An 18331-nucleotide genomic window follows, 5' to 3' on the forward strand; every position below is an offset into this window, starting at 1 on the left:
CCCATTCCTGGCGAATATGGTTCGTAAGACTGTGATAGTTTTTTCTGTGGTGGTTGAGGACATTTTTATTACCTCTGGCCACTTTGTTTTTAATTGCGGTGGATGCACATTGAGTCCATAAATGGACCAGCAAAATCAATGTGCACCCTTTGCCATGGAGATGAGGGCCACTCCCATGGATGTAGAGGGGCTTGTGGTGGGGCGTTTTGGACCTTCTGGCATCCTGTACAGCTCTTGGTCATCTCTTTGATTTCTCTATCGATTCCCGGCCACCACACAAACGCTCTGGCTAAGTTCTTCATTTTTACCCCTCCCAGATGACCCTCATGAAGCTCATTGAGCACTCTATCCTTCAATTTGGGTGGAATTACTACTCTGGATCCACACATCAAGGTTCCTCTGCACACTGACAGCTGTTCTCTTCTCAGCAAGAATGCTGGCAGCAGTGGTTCGCCATGTGCTGGCCATCCCTTCACCGTTAAATCATAGACCCTGGAGAGTGTCGGGTCATTTCGTGTTTCCTTTTCTATGTTTGCATTTGTCACAGGGAGACATTCGACTATGGTCGAGTGGAATATCTCCACTGGATCCACTGCAAGTTCTTCTTCCACCGTCGGCAACAGTAGGCGCGACAATCCATCAGCATTCCCATGCTGTTTAGTTCCTTTGTACTCGATGTCATATTGGTGTGCCCCTAGGAAAAGGGACCACCTCTGTAGCCGTTGTGCCGTCATTATCGGTACGCCCTTCTGAGGGTTGAAAATGGAGACAAGAGGTTGATGATCAGTAAGTAGAGTAAATTTCTGACCGTGCAGGTAGTGATTGAACTTCACCCCCCACACCAGGCTGAGGGCCCCTCTCTCAATCTGGGCATAGTTACGCTCGGCTGAAGTTAACTAGTGTGACGCAAAAGCTATCGGCCTCTCTGAACCATCAAGGAATTTATGTGACAGTACCGCCCCAATGCCGTAGGGAGACGCATTACACGCGAGTGATGGGTTGTAGTGAGCCAATACTTCTCTTGAAGTGATTAGGTCCTTACTGTTCTGAAAGGCCCGCTTACATTCATCGCTCCATTTCCATGCTACTCCCATTTGTAGTAGGGCGTTCAGTGGGTGCAGAATTGTGGACAAATTCGGCAAAAACTTATGGTAGTAATTCACCAATCCGAGGAATGACCTCAGTTGCGACACATTTTCAGGCGCTGGAGCCTTAACTACCGCTTCAATTTTGTCAGGGGACTTATGTAACCCCTCTTCATCAATCACGTGGCCACAATACGATATCTGTTTCTTAAAAAACTAGCACTTGGGGCGATTGGCCCGTAGCCCATGTTCACGTAGTCTAGTGAGCACCTGCTCTAGGTTGGCAAGGTGTTCACTGTCATCTTCACCTGTCACAAGGATGTCGTCCAAGTAACACTGAGTCCCTGGAATTCCTTGCAGGACTTGTTCCATCGCTCTTTGCCATATCGCCGGAGCTGATGCGACTCCGAATACCAGTCGATTATACTGGTAAAGACCTTTGTGAGTGTTTATCGTGAGATACTTCCTAAAGGATTCTTCAACCTCCATCTGCAAATACGCTTGTGCTAGGTCAATTTTTGTAAAACGCTTCCCTCCAGATAGTGAGGCGAAGATATCTTCTATCCTTGGAAGAGGATATTGTACTGTGTGAAGGACTGGGTTCACCGTCACCTTGAAGACCCCACAGATGCGAACCTTCCTTGGCTCCTCAGACTTATTGTTTAACGTTTTCTTCATGACAGGAATGATGGGTGTCGCCCACTCACTCCAGTCTACCTTAGATAACATGCCTGCATTCTCCAGATTCTCCAGCTCTGCCTCGACGGCTGGGCGAATTGCATATGGTACCGGTCTTGCTTTGAAAAACTTGGAAATTGCATTCTCTTCTATTTTTATCGAGGCGGTTACGCCTTTAAGAGTTCCCAGTTCTTGTTGAAATACCTCTTTGGCGTTAGCTAAGATTGTTGACAATCGTCCAGGAGTGACGTCGTCATCCTTTTTACCAGCCACCGTCAGTGCCTGAATGGAGTGCCAGTCTAAACTTATCTTTCTGATCCATTCACGTCCCAATAACGGTGGTCCACCATCTTGCAGTATGTACAGATACAATTTCTGTCTTTCCTTGCCGTTGTATTCGACAGGCACCCTTATTTATCCTCTGGGGTATACTTTTTGCCCCGTATACGTCTTCAAGACAATGGATGTCTCTTTCAAGGGTATGTGTGAGAATAGCCGCTCGTAGTCTTGTCGATTCATGACGGTTAGAGCTGATCCTGTCTCCAATTCCATTTTGACTTGGGACCCTGCTATCGTGAGGGTGACCCAAATGGTTCGGTGATCCTCTTTTGTGATTATGTTGTGAAGTTTGAGACAGCTTAGTCTCTTGTTCCCGGATTCACTATCGCTCATCTGGTCTTCGGAACTACTGTCCGTCATCTTTTGTACTTTCCTGTACGATTCCTTTGTAGCCTTTTTGTTGTCGTCGGTCTTCTTCCCAGACCTGCAAACTCGTGCAATGTGTCCCATCTTTCCGCATTGCCTGCATATTTTGTCCTTGGACCAGCAGTCCTTCTGGTCATGGGTTGTTCTGCCGCAGCGATAACATTTTGCCAATCCCCGTGTCATTTCGTGGGTGCCGTATTCCTGTGGCTTTTGCTGTATTTCTGCAGCTCCCCTTGCTGCTGCTTCATACGATACTGCCATGCTGAAAGCCTTATCTAGCGTCAGCTCTTTCTCTGAGAGTAACCTCTTCTGGGTTCCTTCACTCAGGAGTCCACAGACAAATTTGTCCCGTAAGGTATCTGCCAGTCCTGCTCCGAACTGGCAGTGCTTTGATAGCTTGCATAGTTCCGTAAGGTAATCAGCATTGCTCTCATCTTGATGCTGATTTCTCCTGTGGAATTTAAATCTTTCTGCTATCAGCAGTGGTGTAGGATTTAGGTGTTCCTGTAGGATAGCAACAATTTCGTTAAAACTCTTTGCCTTCGGTTTGGCTGGAGTAATCAGGTCCCGCAATAGGCCATACGTTCTTGCGCCCATTAAGTTTAGCAGTACCGATGCCTTTTTCTCATCGGCTACTTCGTTTGCCTCGCAATATACCTCGACTCTTTCCACATACGTGGTCCAGTCTTCTATTGCATTATCGAAGGCAGTGATATTGCCATACTTCGGCATCTTGGAAATCTAAAATGGCGCCTCCCGCGCTTTGCCTTCTTCCCCGCTGGATTAAGATGGCGCTGTTGCTGGCGTTTTATGCCTTGATGGTGACGCCCTATGGTCTTCGCGCACTTCCCCCCACGCTGCTGCTAACGCCGCTCTCCGCGGTTCCCGTGGCAAACTGCAGCTCCTCGCGGCTTTCTTCGCGTTTAATTTTTATTATTTCCCCGTCGTCGGAACAACGCTGCGGGACTCTTGCCTCCATCTACTCGGGTCTGTACGCTGCCCGGCTCCACCCTCTCTCTCTCTCTTCCCGACAACGCTGCTCGGCCCCGTTGCAAAGCCACCCGCTCGAGCTCTAGACCGCCGCAGCCCAGGATGGATCAGTGTACTACCTGCCACCGGCCCGCTTAGCTGAAGCACCATCAACAGGATAACCAAGCCCCGCTCTCGACAGCATCTCCTGCAAATCTTCAACTCCGCTGACTCAGAGGCAGATGTCCACGGTCGACGCCCGTTTCTTCTGTTTTTCTTCCTTCTGGCCTCGACCTCTGATAACTTCACTTCAGGGATGGATCCCCATGAGGTGGTGCAGACTGTAGGTAAGTTCGTATCTGCTCGTCGCCAGTATTATATCCGTGTATAATTGAGACACGGACTGCAGGAGTTGGTTATAACAGGTCTTTACTGAATGGAGGCAACCTGGAACTATTATGCAAATGTTACTACACAGGCTTATATACAGGGGTGGTCACTACTGGTACTGCAGTATACAGGGGCTGCAGAATATAGTTCCTTCTGCAAAGTACATACACTACACCCACCCTGCTGTATACCTCAGAGACATGGACCATGTAGAGCAGGCACCTCAAAGCATTGGTGAGGTACCACCAACGCTGCCTCCGCAAGATCCTGCAAATCCATTGACAGGATAGGCGCACCAACGTCCGTGTTCTTACTCAGGCCAACATCCCCAGCATTGAAGCTTTGACCATGCTCAATCAGCTCCGATGGATGGGTCACATTGTCCGCATGTCCGATACGAGACTCCCAAAAAAAAGCGCTCTACTCCCAGCTCCAACACAGCAAGAGAGCCCCAGGTGGGCAGAGGAAACACTTTTTAAGGACACCCTCAAAACCTCCTTGAAAAAGTGTAACATCCCCATCGACACCTGGGAATCCCTGGCCCAAGACCACACAAAGTGGAGGAGAAGCATCCGGGAAGGCGCCGAACACCTCGAGTCTCTTCACCGGGAGCAAGCGGAAGCCAAGCGCAGGCAGCGCAAGGAGCGCACATCAACCCAAGCACCCCACCCATCCACTCCTTCAACCACTGCCCCACCTGTGACAGAGACTGTAGGTCCCGCATTGGACTAATCAGTCACCTGTGAACACATTTTTAATGTGGAAGCAAGTCATCCTCGGTTCCGAAGGACTGCCTAAGAAGAAGAAAAGCTCTGAGGGAGACGAAGGTGGGGTAAGGTGCCAAGAGGAAGGTAGCTCCCTGTGCGTTGTTAGTTGTTGTCACCGCATGACAGTGAGAGCGAGTCTAAGAGGTGCATAGGCAGGATGCTGAAGTGATTCAGTGCAGAGACAGAGATGAATAGGTAAGGGTGCAAGGGAAGTAAGGGTAAGGTGGGATGTGGAGGAGCAGGCTTGGAATGCAGAGTGCTGGTGATGAGAAGAGAAGAGAGGCAGATTGAAGGCCAGTGTGATGGGATACTCACTTTTGATGTTTGCACAAGATCATTGAACCTTTTTCGGTACTGGATCCATGAGTGTGAACATATGGCCCTTGCGCTGACCTCCTGAGCAATGCGCAGCCAGGCTGCCTTGGTCTGCTGAGGAGGGAAGAGAATCTCCCTGCGCCCTCTGACAGCATCCACAAGAACATGCAGGGAGTCGTCATTAAATCGAGGAGCTGCCTTGCATATGGAAGAAGTCATTGCATCAAAATCAATTTCAATGAGTCCAGAAATCCACAAGAGAAAGGCTTAGGATGAATGGCCGCTTTAAAAGCAGCTGCTATGATGACATCATCAGAGGTGACCAGCCGACCCGATCGCACTCATTGGACTGGCCAGCGTGCCTCATTGAAATCAACAACCTCATTCATTCAAAATCCGACATCAGCAGCTGATCCCACCGGAAGCAGCTCCGGAACCCGCCCACCACCCAACCCGACTCCAATCCGCCTCAGGAATTAAAATCAAGCCCCACGTCTCATGCACCATTCTGGTTGTAGTGTATGTAACTGTTCTACCTTTAAGAGAACTATTGTATGTAACTGTCCACCTTTAAGGGAACTATTTTAGGTGTGGCACTACTTTATCCTGGCTGCTGTATACTGTAATACCGACGGTGACCACACCGGTATATAAGTGTTGTGGCAGAATTTATTGGGCAGATTCGCCCTGACCTTCGAATAGTAAAGTCCTGTTTAAGTTACTCTTGTAGTCTGTGTATTACTTCGCTATACAACCCACAGACTTTACAGTGGCGACGAGTTCGATCTTACCCTGCGGCAACAATACTTCTGAAGAAGTAAACGAGCGTCGAAAAGAGGCACCCGCCCTCGTCGTTTTGCTGAGAGAAAACTCGAGTCTGCAGACCAAGAAAGGAGGAAGATTTCAAACACGAAGTCTTCCATCAGCAACAGGCACGGATTGTCCCTTCTGCCACGGTGGTGAGTGAGCCGATCAACACGAGAAGCAAGTCGGCCACGGTGACTGTGAGTAAAGGGAAAATAGAAACAAATAAACGATAAACGGAGGATAAGGGCGGTGCACTCGACCACGGTCGAGGGGGAAAGGAGCCGGACAGAAGTCGGGCCCAGAGGCGCTGAGACTGGGGCAGCGTGGAGCAGAAGCCGCGGTACAAGCGGGCGGGGGAGCGTCGTGAGACGGCTAGACCGCGACGGCAAAAAAGGCCGGACAACTACCGCGACCACGAGGCGCTGCGACCGGGATCGTAAGGCGCGGGAAGATATAAAAATAAATAAGCCATGGGGAACTCAACCGCAGCCGGGGAGGAAAGCACCGGACTGCGAGAAGCTGGGAGGCGCGATTGGGGTGAAAAAGGCCAGACAGTGATTGAGGCCACGAAGCGCTGTGACCGGATCGTAAGGCGCGGGACGATATAAAATAAATAAATCGCGGAGAACTCAGCTGCAGCCGGGGAGGGAAGCACCGGACTGCGAGAGGGCTGGGAGGCGCGATTGAGAGCCGCGCGAGCGGGAGAGACAGAGCCCGAGTGAGAGCCGCGTGAACGGGAGAGACAGAGCCCGAGAGAGAGCGAGCGGGAGAGACAGAGCCCGAGGAAGACTGAGCGAGATCCAGCCCAGCGGCTGAAACCGTTCGCCGTCAACGGGTTGTACCCAGAGCCGGTTGCCCGGCCGAGAGAAGGGAACGCGCTGAAGCCGAAGCACAGGCTGCGAACCCCGAAAGCCAGCGGCCGTCGCCCGAGGGAAAAGCTTACCCCTTCCGCCAGGGGAAGAAAAGCGGGAACCGCCATCTTGAAAGTGGGCGGGGAAAGAGGAGAAGCGCGGGAAGCCGCCAGTAGGCGGAGAAAAAGACAGAAGCGGGAACCGCCATTTTGAAAAGGCGGGGAAAGAAGATAAGCGCGGGGAAACCGCCATCTTGAAAAAAAAATTTTTTTTAAAAAGAGTTAAAGAAATGTTTCGTTGTTGTTTATCAGGGAGGTGAAGATGCCTAAGCATGGTAACATCAACGATTTCGATTCCGAGGTAGAAGATTGGGCCACGTATGTAGAACGCATTGAGATATATTGTGAGGCCAATAAAATAGAGGATGATGATAAAGCTATAACCTTGCTAAACTCGATGGGGGCGAAGACATACGGGCTATTGAAGCATCTTCTAGCACCAGTTAAACCGGCGGATCAAACCTTCGATAATATTGTTGCTGTTCTGAAGGATCACTTGAACCCCACACTGCTGATGTTGGCGGAACGATTCAAATTTTATGCGAGAACGCAACGGAAAGAGGAAAGCAACGCGGAATACTTGGTCGAACTGCGTAGGCTAGCGAAATACTGCCAGTTTGGAGGAAATCTGACAGAGGCATTGCGAGACAAGTTCGTGTGTGGGTTGTCGAAGGAAGGAACGCAAAAGCGACTGCTCGAAGAGAACGACCTTACACTGGATAGGGCTGTCCTTATTGCAGCATCACACGAAGCCGCAGCGAAAGGAACTGCGGAAATGCAGCTGAAGGTAGCGGTCCTCAGTGTGGATCAAATTACTTCGGGTGCAACGAAATGTTATCATTGTGGGAAGACAACACACGACCAGAACCAATGCTGGTTTAAAAACCAGGACTGTAGGAAATGTGGCAAACTGGGTCACATAGCCAAAGTATGCCGGTCAGGGAAGAAGACCAACAACCAAAAAAAAAAGCCATCACAGGAAAAGTACAACAAAGTACACAAGGTGGTTGAGAAGAGTTCAGATGAACAGAATTCGGATTCAGACCCAAGCGGCCAGGAACTGGGTAGTCTGAGAATTCATAATGTGAGTAAGGAAGCTGACCTACAAACTATCTGGGTCATGCTAAAAATAGCCGGAGTCCAAGTGAGAATGGAATTGGACACTGGATCAGCCCTATCAGTCATAAATCGAAGGGATTACAACCGGCTATTCTCACATATACCCTTGAGAGATACCAAGTTCGTATTGCAGACATACACGGGGCATAAAGTATACCCCATGGGAAAGATAAGAGTCAAGGTGAGAGACAGGGGCAAAGAACACCCCGGAATGGACTTATACGTATTACCTGAGGGAGGACCACCACTTCTAGGACGGGAGTGGATCAAGAAAATAGACATGGAATGGCACTACCTCAAAGCAATAACGAGTGAGGACTCGGGGCAGACAATCAGCTCAGACTCTGAAACGGATGACGATAAGACCAGCCCAAGCATGAAAGACAAGTCTAAAATGAACTTGCTGACTAAGGTTGGTAGAACAAATGTGGGCCTAAAGGCTTATGCTCCAGAGGAGAACAAAGCTTCAGAACAGAATTCCTCTGAACAACAACAACATAGCTTGACAGAGAATTCTGAGTCTGTTCAAGTTACAGACATATATATTACTGAGGAACATCGAGCTCGAACGCAAACTTATTTCAGATTACGACAGCAATTAGAACAATTGAATTGCCGTCTCGAGCAAGAGATGAAAGCAATGAAAAAGTTCTATGATACCGAATGGGAGAATCTGGAAAGACAACAGAAGCAGCTGGGGAAGAAAAGGGAGCAGGAGCACACAAACCGTCTGCACGAGGAGGCCAAATGAATCAAAGCTGATTCGGCTTCTGAAGGGGCGTGCTCCAATCCGGTGGAACAAGATGTGCCGCAACTGAAGGCGCTGGTTAGCAGGTTGCAGGCAGAAAAAGCTGAGTTGGTCGACATGACTTCCGAGCTCCTACTGAAGTTGGGTGCAGCATCACCGGACGATTCATTTGTGGAAATTCGAATGATGGGGGCTGCGGATGATGGCGAAGTAGAAGCAGCAAAGGAGCCCCAGGACAAGGTTCTAAACAGCCCTGCAGCTAATGGAAAAGGGATGAGGACAGAAGAGTTAACAGTCAGCCAACTCCTCCAGGGCAAGGTTATAAACAGCCCTGTAGTTAATGGAAAAGGGATGATGGCAGAAGAGTTAACAGTCAGCCAACTCATTCATATGCTGAGGGATAAAACTCTAAAATGGGAAAAACTTAAATACGAGCCTCAATCTTCAAAGGGAAGGGAGCTCTCAAAAGTCATTGGAAGAGCTGAGGTGGCAACCCAGACTGAGAAGTCTGCAGCAGAACAGCCCTTGGATGGCAAAAGTATGCTGACGCACGGCAATGTAGAACAACAGAATACTGAAACAGCTACTTCAGTAGAGGGATTGAATAGTCCGATCAATCAATCTCCGAATGAAGTTGAAGTATTGAAATCACAAATGAGGCCATTAGTAAAAGACTTGCAGGAAGCCCAGAAAAAGCGGGATGAATCTGAACGCATGATGAAGTCTCTTCAGGACAGATGTCGGGATTTGGAACAAAAGTCGGCTAACGTCCAGCTGGGTAAGGGGGAAATAGAAGACCCTCTCGCGGGCCTAGCTCAGGACGACACCGAATATTACCATGATCTGTTGAGTGACACTGAATATTACGAGGACCTGGTCTGCCCAGCTTGTGCCGAGAACTCCCAAAGTGCCGAAATCAGGATGAATCACTTAAAGTCTAAGGAACATAGGGAGATGGTGGCGTTACAGCTGGCAGCTGACAATGGAGCCCCGAGAGTCTCCAAGAAGCAAAAAAGGAAAAGACGAAGCAGAAGATGATAACCATCTGAACCATTATTACCTCTACCCGATCACACATGTGGTCCCCCGAACGGAGCCAAATCAGTTGGAAAGTAGGAAAATTTCCCAAGGCAATCCAACTGTTTTTTGTTTGTTTTAAAAAGTCAGCAATGCTGGTTCAGAAGTGATGGAAGTAAAGCTGTTAAGTCTAGGGAAGGACTATGGGATGAGTCCCTCTAGCAAGGTGACCCGACTACACCACGGAGGCGTGGTCCGGACCGAGTCAAGATGATCAGAGACTGAATCTGTGAACTGTTTCCGCAGAGACTACCTCTGTGAACTGTTGTAACATGAAGTTGGATATGTTATGTTAATGGGGAATAAGTATGTTGTAAGCTAAAAAGGGAGGATTGTAGTGTATGTAACGTTCTACCTTTAAGAGAACTATTTTAGGTGTGGCACTACTTTATCCTGGCTGCTGTATACTGTAATACCGATGGTGACCACACCGGTATATAAGTGTTGTGGCAGAATTTATTGGGCAGATTCGCCCTGACCTTCGAATAGTAAAGTCCTGTTTAAGTTACTCTTGTAGTCTGTGTATTACTTCGCTATACAACCCACAGACTTTACACTGGTCACCCACATCGAAAGGGAAACGTTATTGGCGAGGGTTCAGTGAGCTTTACAAGATTATTACCAGAACTTACAAAATAGAGCTTTGAGGAAAAGGTGAGCCGAGGTGACCCTGGGTGAACCTAAATGCGTAAGGGGAGACTTGATAGAAGTTTTTAAGATTATGAAGGGATTTCATCAGTTGGAAACAGATACATTTTTCTGATGTATACTGAATTCCAGAACTAGGGGAATAGATAAGGAAATAGGCAACTCAAACAAAGTTTGTTTAGCAAAGGGTTGGTGAATATATGGAACAAGTTTTCAGTGTAGGTGAGTAAAAGGGAAATACACATGTTCCTTTCAAAGGATCATGATTATTAGTAATTGTTAATCTTTGGACCAGAAGAGACAAAAGAAAAGCAATCTCTTTATAAGAACTGGCATCACAAAGTGTGCAACCAAACAAAAATGAATGCAATCATTGTAAACAGAAGTTGGTTATGGTATATTAATATTCTTTAATCATATATACATATCATACTTCATTAAAAAAAAATGAATATACTGTACATGATTGTCTTTCCAACATGTGCTATATATCAATATAATTCCCAGTAGGGCCTTCTTTCTATGCTGTCTTCAATAGAAGATATTCAGAGCCTATTCTATCTACTACTTCATTCATGCTCTGTATGACAGTCACATATAGCAGATTAATCATGAAGATATTTTGCATGTGGAGCCATAATTTTTTTGAAAATCAGAAGGAAATGGATAGTGTAGCGCTTTTAACTTAAGAGAAATATTTCCAGTAGCTAAAAAAAAATGTTTTTTGCAAAAAGTTAAGCAAAATCTCTGTCAATGCTACAGTACAGATGGATAGAACACTTGGATTCCTACTTGGCATGCCTGAATGCTCAATCATTGAGTTAGTGAAGGTTCTCCTGCTGTAATGTAATAAATACTGGCATGTTGTGATTGTGATCTTTGTGAGAGGAATATCAATTGGCATTGTGAAGCGCCTTGGGATGTTTTACTACATTAAAGGCGCTGTATAAATACAAGTTGTTGTTGTTGATTCTGATTCCAAGCTAACCTGTCGATGCCAGAAATCTTGTCTAGAGACTTTCTTTATGTTAGGCCTGTAGTTTGTTGGTAGCTAAACTTGCCTTAGAAGGCTTCTTAGCTGGGAACTCTTGGCAAGAATTGAAAGCAAGGCTAGCAATATAAACTCAGCTGGAAGCTGCGTGGCCGCACAGCGGTCTAGAGGTCCCGCGCAGGCCACTTGCTGGCTTCACAATGGGAAAAACTGCACATGCGTGGAAATCTGAATGGGCCCACATCTCGTTAAAGGGGCCACGTGCCCCAAAAAATTAGAAGGAACATTGATCACAACATATCATTTTGTAAGCCTGATTTTAAATCTCCAAGATAAGGAAATCATTGCTTCAGAGGTATAAGCAGTTAGCTCTCAAGTTCCCTTTCTGATCCCTGTGTTTTTTCGTGTTGCTTTATACAACTTTATCTGTAAACTTGGCAGATCATATATAACTTCAATATCAAATATACACTGGAATTTTTCCACAAAGGTGTTGTCTTTATCGAGCCTAAATCTCATTGTCCACAAAATTATGGTGTCATCTTGACATAAGTGATCAAAAGTCATTAGCAGTTCATCCAAGAATGGGTGACTGTAAACAACATCAGTGGCCATAACATAATCATAACGACAAGCACTTTTGGGGAAAGTTTTCTCCAAATCTACTCCCCATCTAAGTTCTCTGACCTGTGGCTGATATTTGCTTCTCATTTTTGTATTTCGAGATATATTGTACTCTAAGTTGCCCAGTAAATGAGGCAGGTCTGTGGCAGTCACGTAGGAACCTGCAAAAATTAGGAATGTATATTTAGCAAGCAGGTAGATAGCATCATCAAAAAAAGTGCAATATGATAGGATCAATTAGGGACATTACTCAGTTTGTACACAGTAAGATCTCATATTATATAAGGAGGTATATATTTTATATTGAAATACACCCTTTGTATCGAAATTGTATATATACTATAGTGTCATTTTACACATACACACATCTAGCAGGAGCCTCAATCACCACAAGGCTTATTGGGAAATTGCAGACGTGCTCCTTACAACTTCTTACTCTTTAATTTTCACAAACAAAATTTGTGGAATCGTGCCTGTGATTTCCTAGTGTGTACTAATGCCGGTGTACAGAGGTGTACATTTGTAAAATGTTGTCCTCATTTACTTAAACATGGACATCATCAAGTACTGGCTGTATGTAAGGAGTACTCAATTAGTTTAAGGGTTCATGGGGTTGCAGGTAATATATTAGCATGGATAGAGGATTGGTGAAAGGATAGAAAACAGAGTAGGAATAAACGGGTCATTTTCAGGTTGGCAGGCTGTAACTAGTGGGCTGCTGCAAGGATCAGTACTTGGGCCTCAGATATTTACAATCTATATTAATGACTTAGATGAAGGGACTGAGTGCAATGTATCCAAGTTTGCTACGATACAAAGCTAGGTGGAAAAGTTAGCTGTGAGGAGGACACAAAGAGGCTGCAAAAGGATATAGACAGGTTAAGTGAGTGGGCAATAAGGTGGCAGATGGAGATTAATGTGGGAAACGTGAGTTTATTCACTTTGGTAGGAAGAATAGAAAAACAGAGTATTTTTTAAATGGTGAGAAGCTATTAAATGTTGGTGTTCAGATGGATTTGGGTGTCCTAGTACACGAATCACAGAAAGTTAACATGCAGGTACAGCAAGCAATTAGGAAGGAAAACAGTATGTTGGCCTTTATTGCAAGGGGTTGGAGTATAAGAGTAAAGAAGTCTTGCTACAATTGTACAGGGCTTTGGTTAGACTACACCTGGAGTACTGTGTACAGCTTTGGTCTCCGTACCTAAGGAAGGAAATACTTGCCTTAGAGGGGGTGTGACGAAGGCTCACTGGATTGATTCCTGGGATGAGAGGGTTGTCGTGTGAGGAGAGATTGAGTAGAATGGGCCTATACTCTCTGGAGTTTAGAAGAATGAGAGGTGATCTCATTGAAACATATAAGATTCTGAGGGGAATTGACGGTAGATGCTGCGAGGCTATTTTCCCTGGCTGGAGAGTCTAGAACTAGGGGTCATAGGGGGGGAATATTAACCTAAAAAAAAAGAGGTGGGTTGGGAGCATGGGGGTAGTTAAAGTGGTAAAAATGTGAATCCCAACCTGAACACACCTTCAACCCGCCCACTTCCGCTTTTAGGGAGGTGGGCTGTCTTTTTAAATATTATAATCAGGCTGGAAGCCTCGTCTTTAACCTCCATTTTAAGTTTAACAGTAGCTACATAGGATATATGGCACAGAAACAAGAGAATTAAAGTGACAGGCGACTGGAAGCTCGGGGTCACCCTTATGGACTAAACGGAAGTGTTCCGCAAAGCGGTCACCCAATCTGCGTTTGGTCTCCCCAATGTAGAGGAGACCGCATCGTGAGCAGCTAATACAGTATACTAGATTGCAAGAAGTACAAGTAAATTGCTGTTTCACCTGGAAGGGGTGTTTGGGGCCCTGGACAGTGGGAAGGAGGGAGGTAAAAAGGCAGGTGTTGCATCTCCTTTGCAGAACACCTCCGTTCAATCCGTAAGGGTGACCCTGAGCTTCCGGTCACCTGTCACTTTAATTCTCCGCTCCACTCCCACTCTGACCTCGGTCTCTTACACTGTTCTAATGAAGCTCAACGTAAGCTCGAGGAACAGCACCTCATCTTTCGAATAGGCACGTTACAGCCTTCTGGACTCAACACTGAGTTCAACAATTTCAGACTATAACCCCCCATTTTTTCAGGCGGCAGCTGTTTATGATTCTGCCATCCCCATTTGCAACATTTAACCACTCCTGTCTTGCATTCTAGCACAGACCGTTCCTTAAGTTCCTTCCTCCCCTCCCCCGCCCCCCTTCCCTGCCTCTGCACCTGCTTAAAATCTGTTATATTTCCAATTTTTCCCAGTCCTGAAGAAGGGTCTCCGACCTGAAACGTTAACTTTGTTTCTCTTTCCACGGATGCTGCCTGGCCTGCTGAGTGTTTCCAGCATTTTTTGTTGTTATCTCCAATTCCTGCACCAAGGCCTCTCAATCTGGCTGGCTGCAGGTGGGAAACAGAAGACTTTGCATTCTAATCAGGCCCTGCTGTTTTATTCAGCCGGGCCTGCGGGAAGCCCGTTCTCCCCAAAACCTGCTCCCAACCCGCCTTCCCCATTAAAATTTAGCCCATAGTCTCAGGATAAATGTTTGGCCATTTAGGACTGAGATGAGGAGAGATTTCTTCACTCAGGGTTGTGAATCTTTGGAATTCTCTACCCAAAAGGCTGTGAATGCTCAGTCGTTGAGAATATTCAAGGCTGAGATTGCTAGATTTTTGGACTCTAGGGGAATCAAGGGATATGGGGATCGGGCGGGAAAGTGGAGTTGAGGTCGAAGATCAGCTATGATCTTATTGAATAGTGGAGCAGGCTCGAAGGGCCGAATGGCCTACTCCTGCTATTATTTCTTATGTTCTTATGTTTAACAGGTGATTTGCTGACCAAAATATTGGTGAGTCTGGAGTCCAAGGTTCCCAAACAATTACAAGCAGGTTGAAATTGAACCATGCTATAGTATCACTAGCATATTAGCGCATTTGTTACTGAAATCTCGTGCCACAATTTCAATGCAAGAATCTGCTATGAATGCAATTAAGTTACATTCATTCTCTTTGGTGAATTCAATTTCAAATTTAAGAATGGTATTTACTGTTCGAATATTTAAGTAAACCTACACATTAAATTTTTTTTTAGCAAGAGATAATTTTAATAAAACAACTATTCATTTCTTTTTTCTTTTACAGTTAGATGTAATAGCTTGGAACTTCTGCAGACCTTTTTGAGGGGGCAGAAGTGCGGTGAGGCAGAGCTTCTGACTGCCACTTTCACCTGCCAGTGACCTTTTCCCAAATGCTGCAGACAGCATCATTTTGGTAATAATTTTGAATACCTCTATTAAATCTCCCCTTAACCTTCTCTGCTCCAAGGAGAACAATCCTAGCTTCTCCAGTCTCTCCGTGTAACTGAAATCCCTCATCCCTGGTACCATTCCAGTAAATCTCATCTGCACCCTCTCGAAGCATTGACATCCTTCCTAAAGTGCGGTGCACGAGATTGACCACAATACTCCAGCTAGGGCCTAACCAGTGTTTTATAAAGGTTTAGCATAACTTCCTTGCTCTTGTATTTTAGGATTCTATTTATAAAGCCTGTATGCTTTTTTTTAACAACTATATCAACTTGTCATGCCACCTTCAAAGATTTGTGTATGTGAACTCCCAGGTCTCTCTGTTCCTGCGCTCTCTTTAAAATTGTACCATTTAGTTCCTTCCAAAATGCACTTCTCTGTATTAAATGTCATCTGCCATGTGTCTGCCCATTTTCCAGTCTGTCTATGTCCTCCTGAAGTCTGCTACTATCCTCCTCACTGTTTAGTACATTTCTGAGTTTTGTGTCATCTTCAAACTTCAAAATGATGCCCCCTATACCCAAGTTCAGGTCATTAAAATACATCAAAAAGAGCAGTGGTCCTAATACTGACCCTTGGGGAACACCTCTGTATACTTCCCTCCAGTCTGAAAATCAATCGTTCACCACTACTCTCTGCTTTCTGTCTCTTAGCCAATTTCGTATCCATGCTGCCACTGGCCCTTTAATGCCAAGGGGTTCAATTTTGCTAACAATGCTATTATGTAGCACTTAATCAAACGCCTTTTGAAAGTCCATCTACACTTCAACGCACTACCCTCATGAATTCTCTCCATTACTTCATCAAAGAACGCAATCAAGTTTGCCAGGCACGATTTGCCTTTACCAAATCCGCGTTGGCTATCATTTATTAACCCATATTTTTCCAAGTGACTATTAATTTTGTCCCAGATTATGTCCCCGTAAGTTTCCCCACCACCGATGTTAGACTGACTGACCTGTAGTTGCCGTATTTACCCCTCTCCCAATTTTTGAACAGGGGGGTAACATTTGCAACCTTCCAGTCCTCTGGCAGTGCTCCCATATCTAAGGAGGATTGAAAGATTGTGGCCAGAGCCTCCGCAATTTGCATCCTTACTTCACTCAGCAACCTAGGATGTATTCCATGTGTGATCTTTCTACTTTGAGCGCTGCCAATCCTTTAAGTACTTCCTGTTATGTTCATAAATAAGTAGACGTTTTCATTATGAACAGCTAGCTTGAGCTAGTCATTTATTTAGCCATGTGGACTAGTGAACAGCATCCATCTTGACCACTGCCTTGTGGGTAGCCCTCTACTTAAACATACAGCTCCACCTAGTGTACCATTCTAGAATGACATGTTACTGATCATTACATCCCCCTTTCTTTGAGGTTAAACACAATCAATATCAATCAATCATAACGACATAAACATCTTCACAACAGTCAACACATTTTCAAAGCTTTGCTTTATGAACTCTAAGCTTTTCATTCTTTTATCATAGTTTTATTTGTGCTCAAAGATTAAGTCTATCAGGCTTTTTTACTTCACGTGTGGATCTTCTCAGCACAGGTAAGTCTGATGTGTTTTCATGAGAGCCTGTATGTGTGTTTGTGTTAGGTTGTTCTGGTGGTGAGTGACAAGATTCAGTTGCGGCATTGTCATCGATTTGCTCTTGGATGGTTTCTTGTGTTTTCAGGAGGGAACGGCGGTTCCTCCTGAGAATCTGTCCTTCCTCAGTTCTAACAGTGTATGACCTTAGTCCTACTTCCTCAAGAACTGTAGCTTTCCTGTTCCATGCATCTGGATCCTCAATCCTGACAACATCATCCCTTGTCAATGGTTTCAGAGTTTCAGATGACTTGTCATAGTATGATTTCTGTTTTAGCTTTAACAGTTGAAGTCTCTGTCTCAGTTCCTTACTCTGCTTTTCTTTTGCACAGCAGGGTAGCATGGTGCGCAACTTGCGACCCATTAGGAGTTCAGCAGGTGAAGAACCAGAGTCTAAAGGTGAGGCTCGGTAGCTCAGCAGGGCGAGATAAGGAGCAGACTTGCTTTCTATTGCTTTCTTTAGTAGCTGTTTGAGAACTTGAGCACCTTTCTCTGCCTTACCATTTGACTGAGGATACAGAGGACTGGATGTGATGTGTTGAAAGTCATAATGTGCTGCAAACTGTTGCCACTCCTTACAGCTGAAGCATGGACCATTGTCGCTAACGGCAATCCTGGGAATTCCATGTCTGGCGAAGATGGATTTAACATGCATTATGACACTGCTTGCTGATGTGCTTGAGAGCAGTGCCATCTCAGGATAATTAGAATAGTAGTCAATCACTAATAGATAGTCTTTACCATTCAAATGAAAAAGGTCCATACCAACCTTTTGCCAAGGTGCTTTTGGTAAGTCAGCTACTATCATTGGTTCCTTTGCTTGTTTGTTTTGGTGTTTCTGACATGTCTCACATTTGCCTATCATGTTCTCAATGTCCTTATTTATGCCAGGCCAATAAACAGTGTCTCTTGCTCTCCTTTTGCATTTTTCAATTCCGAGGTGTCCCTCATGAATCCTTTTGAGCATGTCTCGACGTAGAGCCTGTGGAATGACTATTCTGTTCTGTTTTAGTAATAGTCCACTTGCGACACTCAATTCTGACCTGATGTGAAAGTACTTTGGACAGGAACCTTTTGGCCAACCATGATGAATGTTCTCTATTACTGTTTGTAACGCTGTATCTTTTATTGTTTCTTCTGCTATTTGCTTTGATTTTGTGTCTGACACGGGCAGCGCAGAAGTGACCATACTCACATGAACATCCACGTCTTCTTCAGTAGAGCTCACATGACTCATTGTGGGTGCTCGGGATAGTGCATCTGCTAACACTATGTGTTTGCCTGGTGTGTAGATCAGTTCAAAGTCATATCTTTGCAGCTTCATCATGAGTCGTTGAATCCTTGGAGACATCTCATTCAGGTTCTTTTTTATGGTGGCAACCAGTGGGCAGTGGCCTGTCTCAACTGTGAAGGTGGGAAGTCCATATATGTAGCCATGGAACTTTTCTAGTCCAACTACCAAGCCTAGACATTCCTTTTCAACCTGGGCGTATCGACACTCAGAATCAGTCATAGACCTGGAGGCATAGGTTTGTGACCGATCTGAAACTGAAAGCACAGACATGT

The 18331-nt window shown here is 45.6% G+C and overlaps 1 protein-coding gene across 5 annotated transcripts in view; it reads right to left on the minus strand.

Annotated features, from left to right (window-relative positions):
* Positions 1-10604: 10604 nt before the first annotated feature.
* LOC147111605 (methyltransferase-like protein 21E) overlaps positions 10605-18331 on the minus strand; it is a 103218-nt gene continuing 95491 nt past the window's right edge. For all 5 annotated transcript variants that reach the window (XM_085998668.1, XM_085998667.1, XM_085998666.1 and 2 more), the window contains one exon: positions 10605-11994. In XM_085998668.1, the coding sequence (XP_085854794.1) occupies positions 11582-11994 (413 nt within the window). In that variant the 3' untranslated portion in view covers positions 10605-11581. The remainder of the gene's footprint in view (positions 11995-18331) is intronic.

The sequence above is a fragment of the Somniosus microcephalus genome, chromosome 10, assembly GCF_052327205.1.
Source record: "Somniosus microcephalus isolate GS21.2 chromosome 10, FLI_Smic_1.0, whole genome shotgun sequence".
Taxonomy (NCBI): domain Eukaryota; kingdom Metazoa; phylum Chordata; class Chondrichthyes; order Squaliformes; family Somniosidae; genus Somniosus; species Somniosus microcephalus.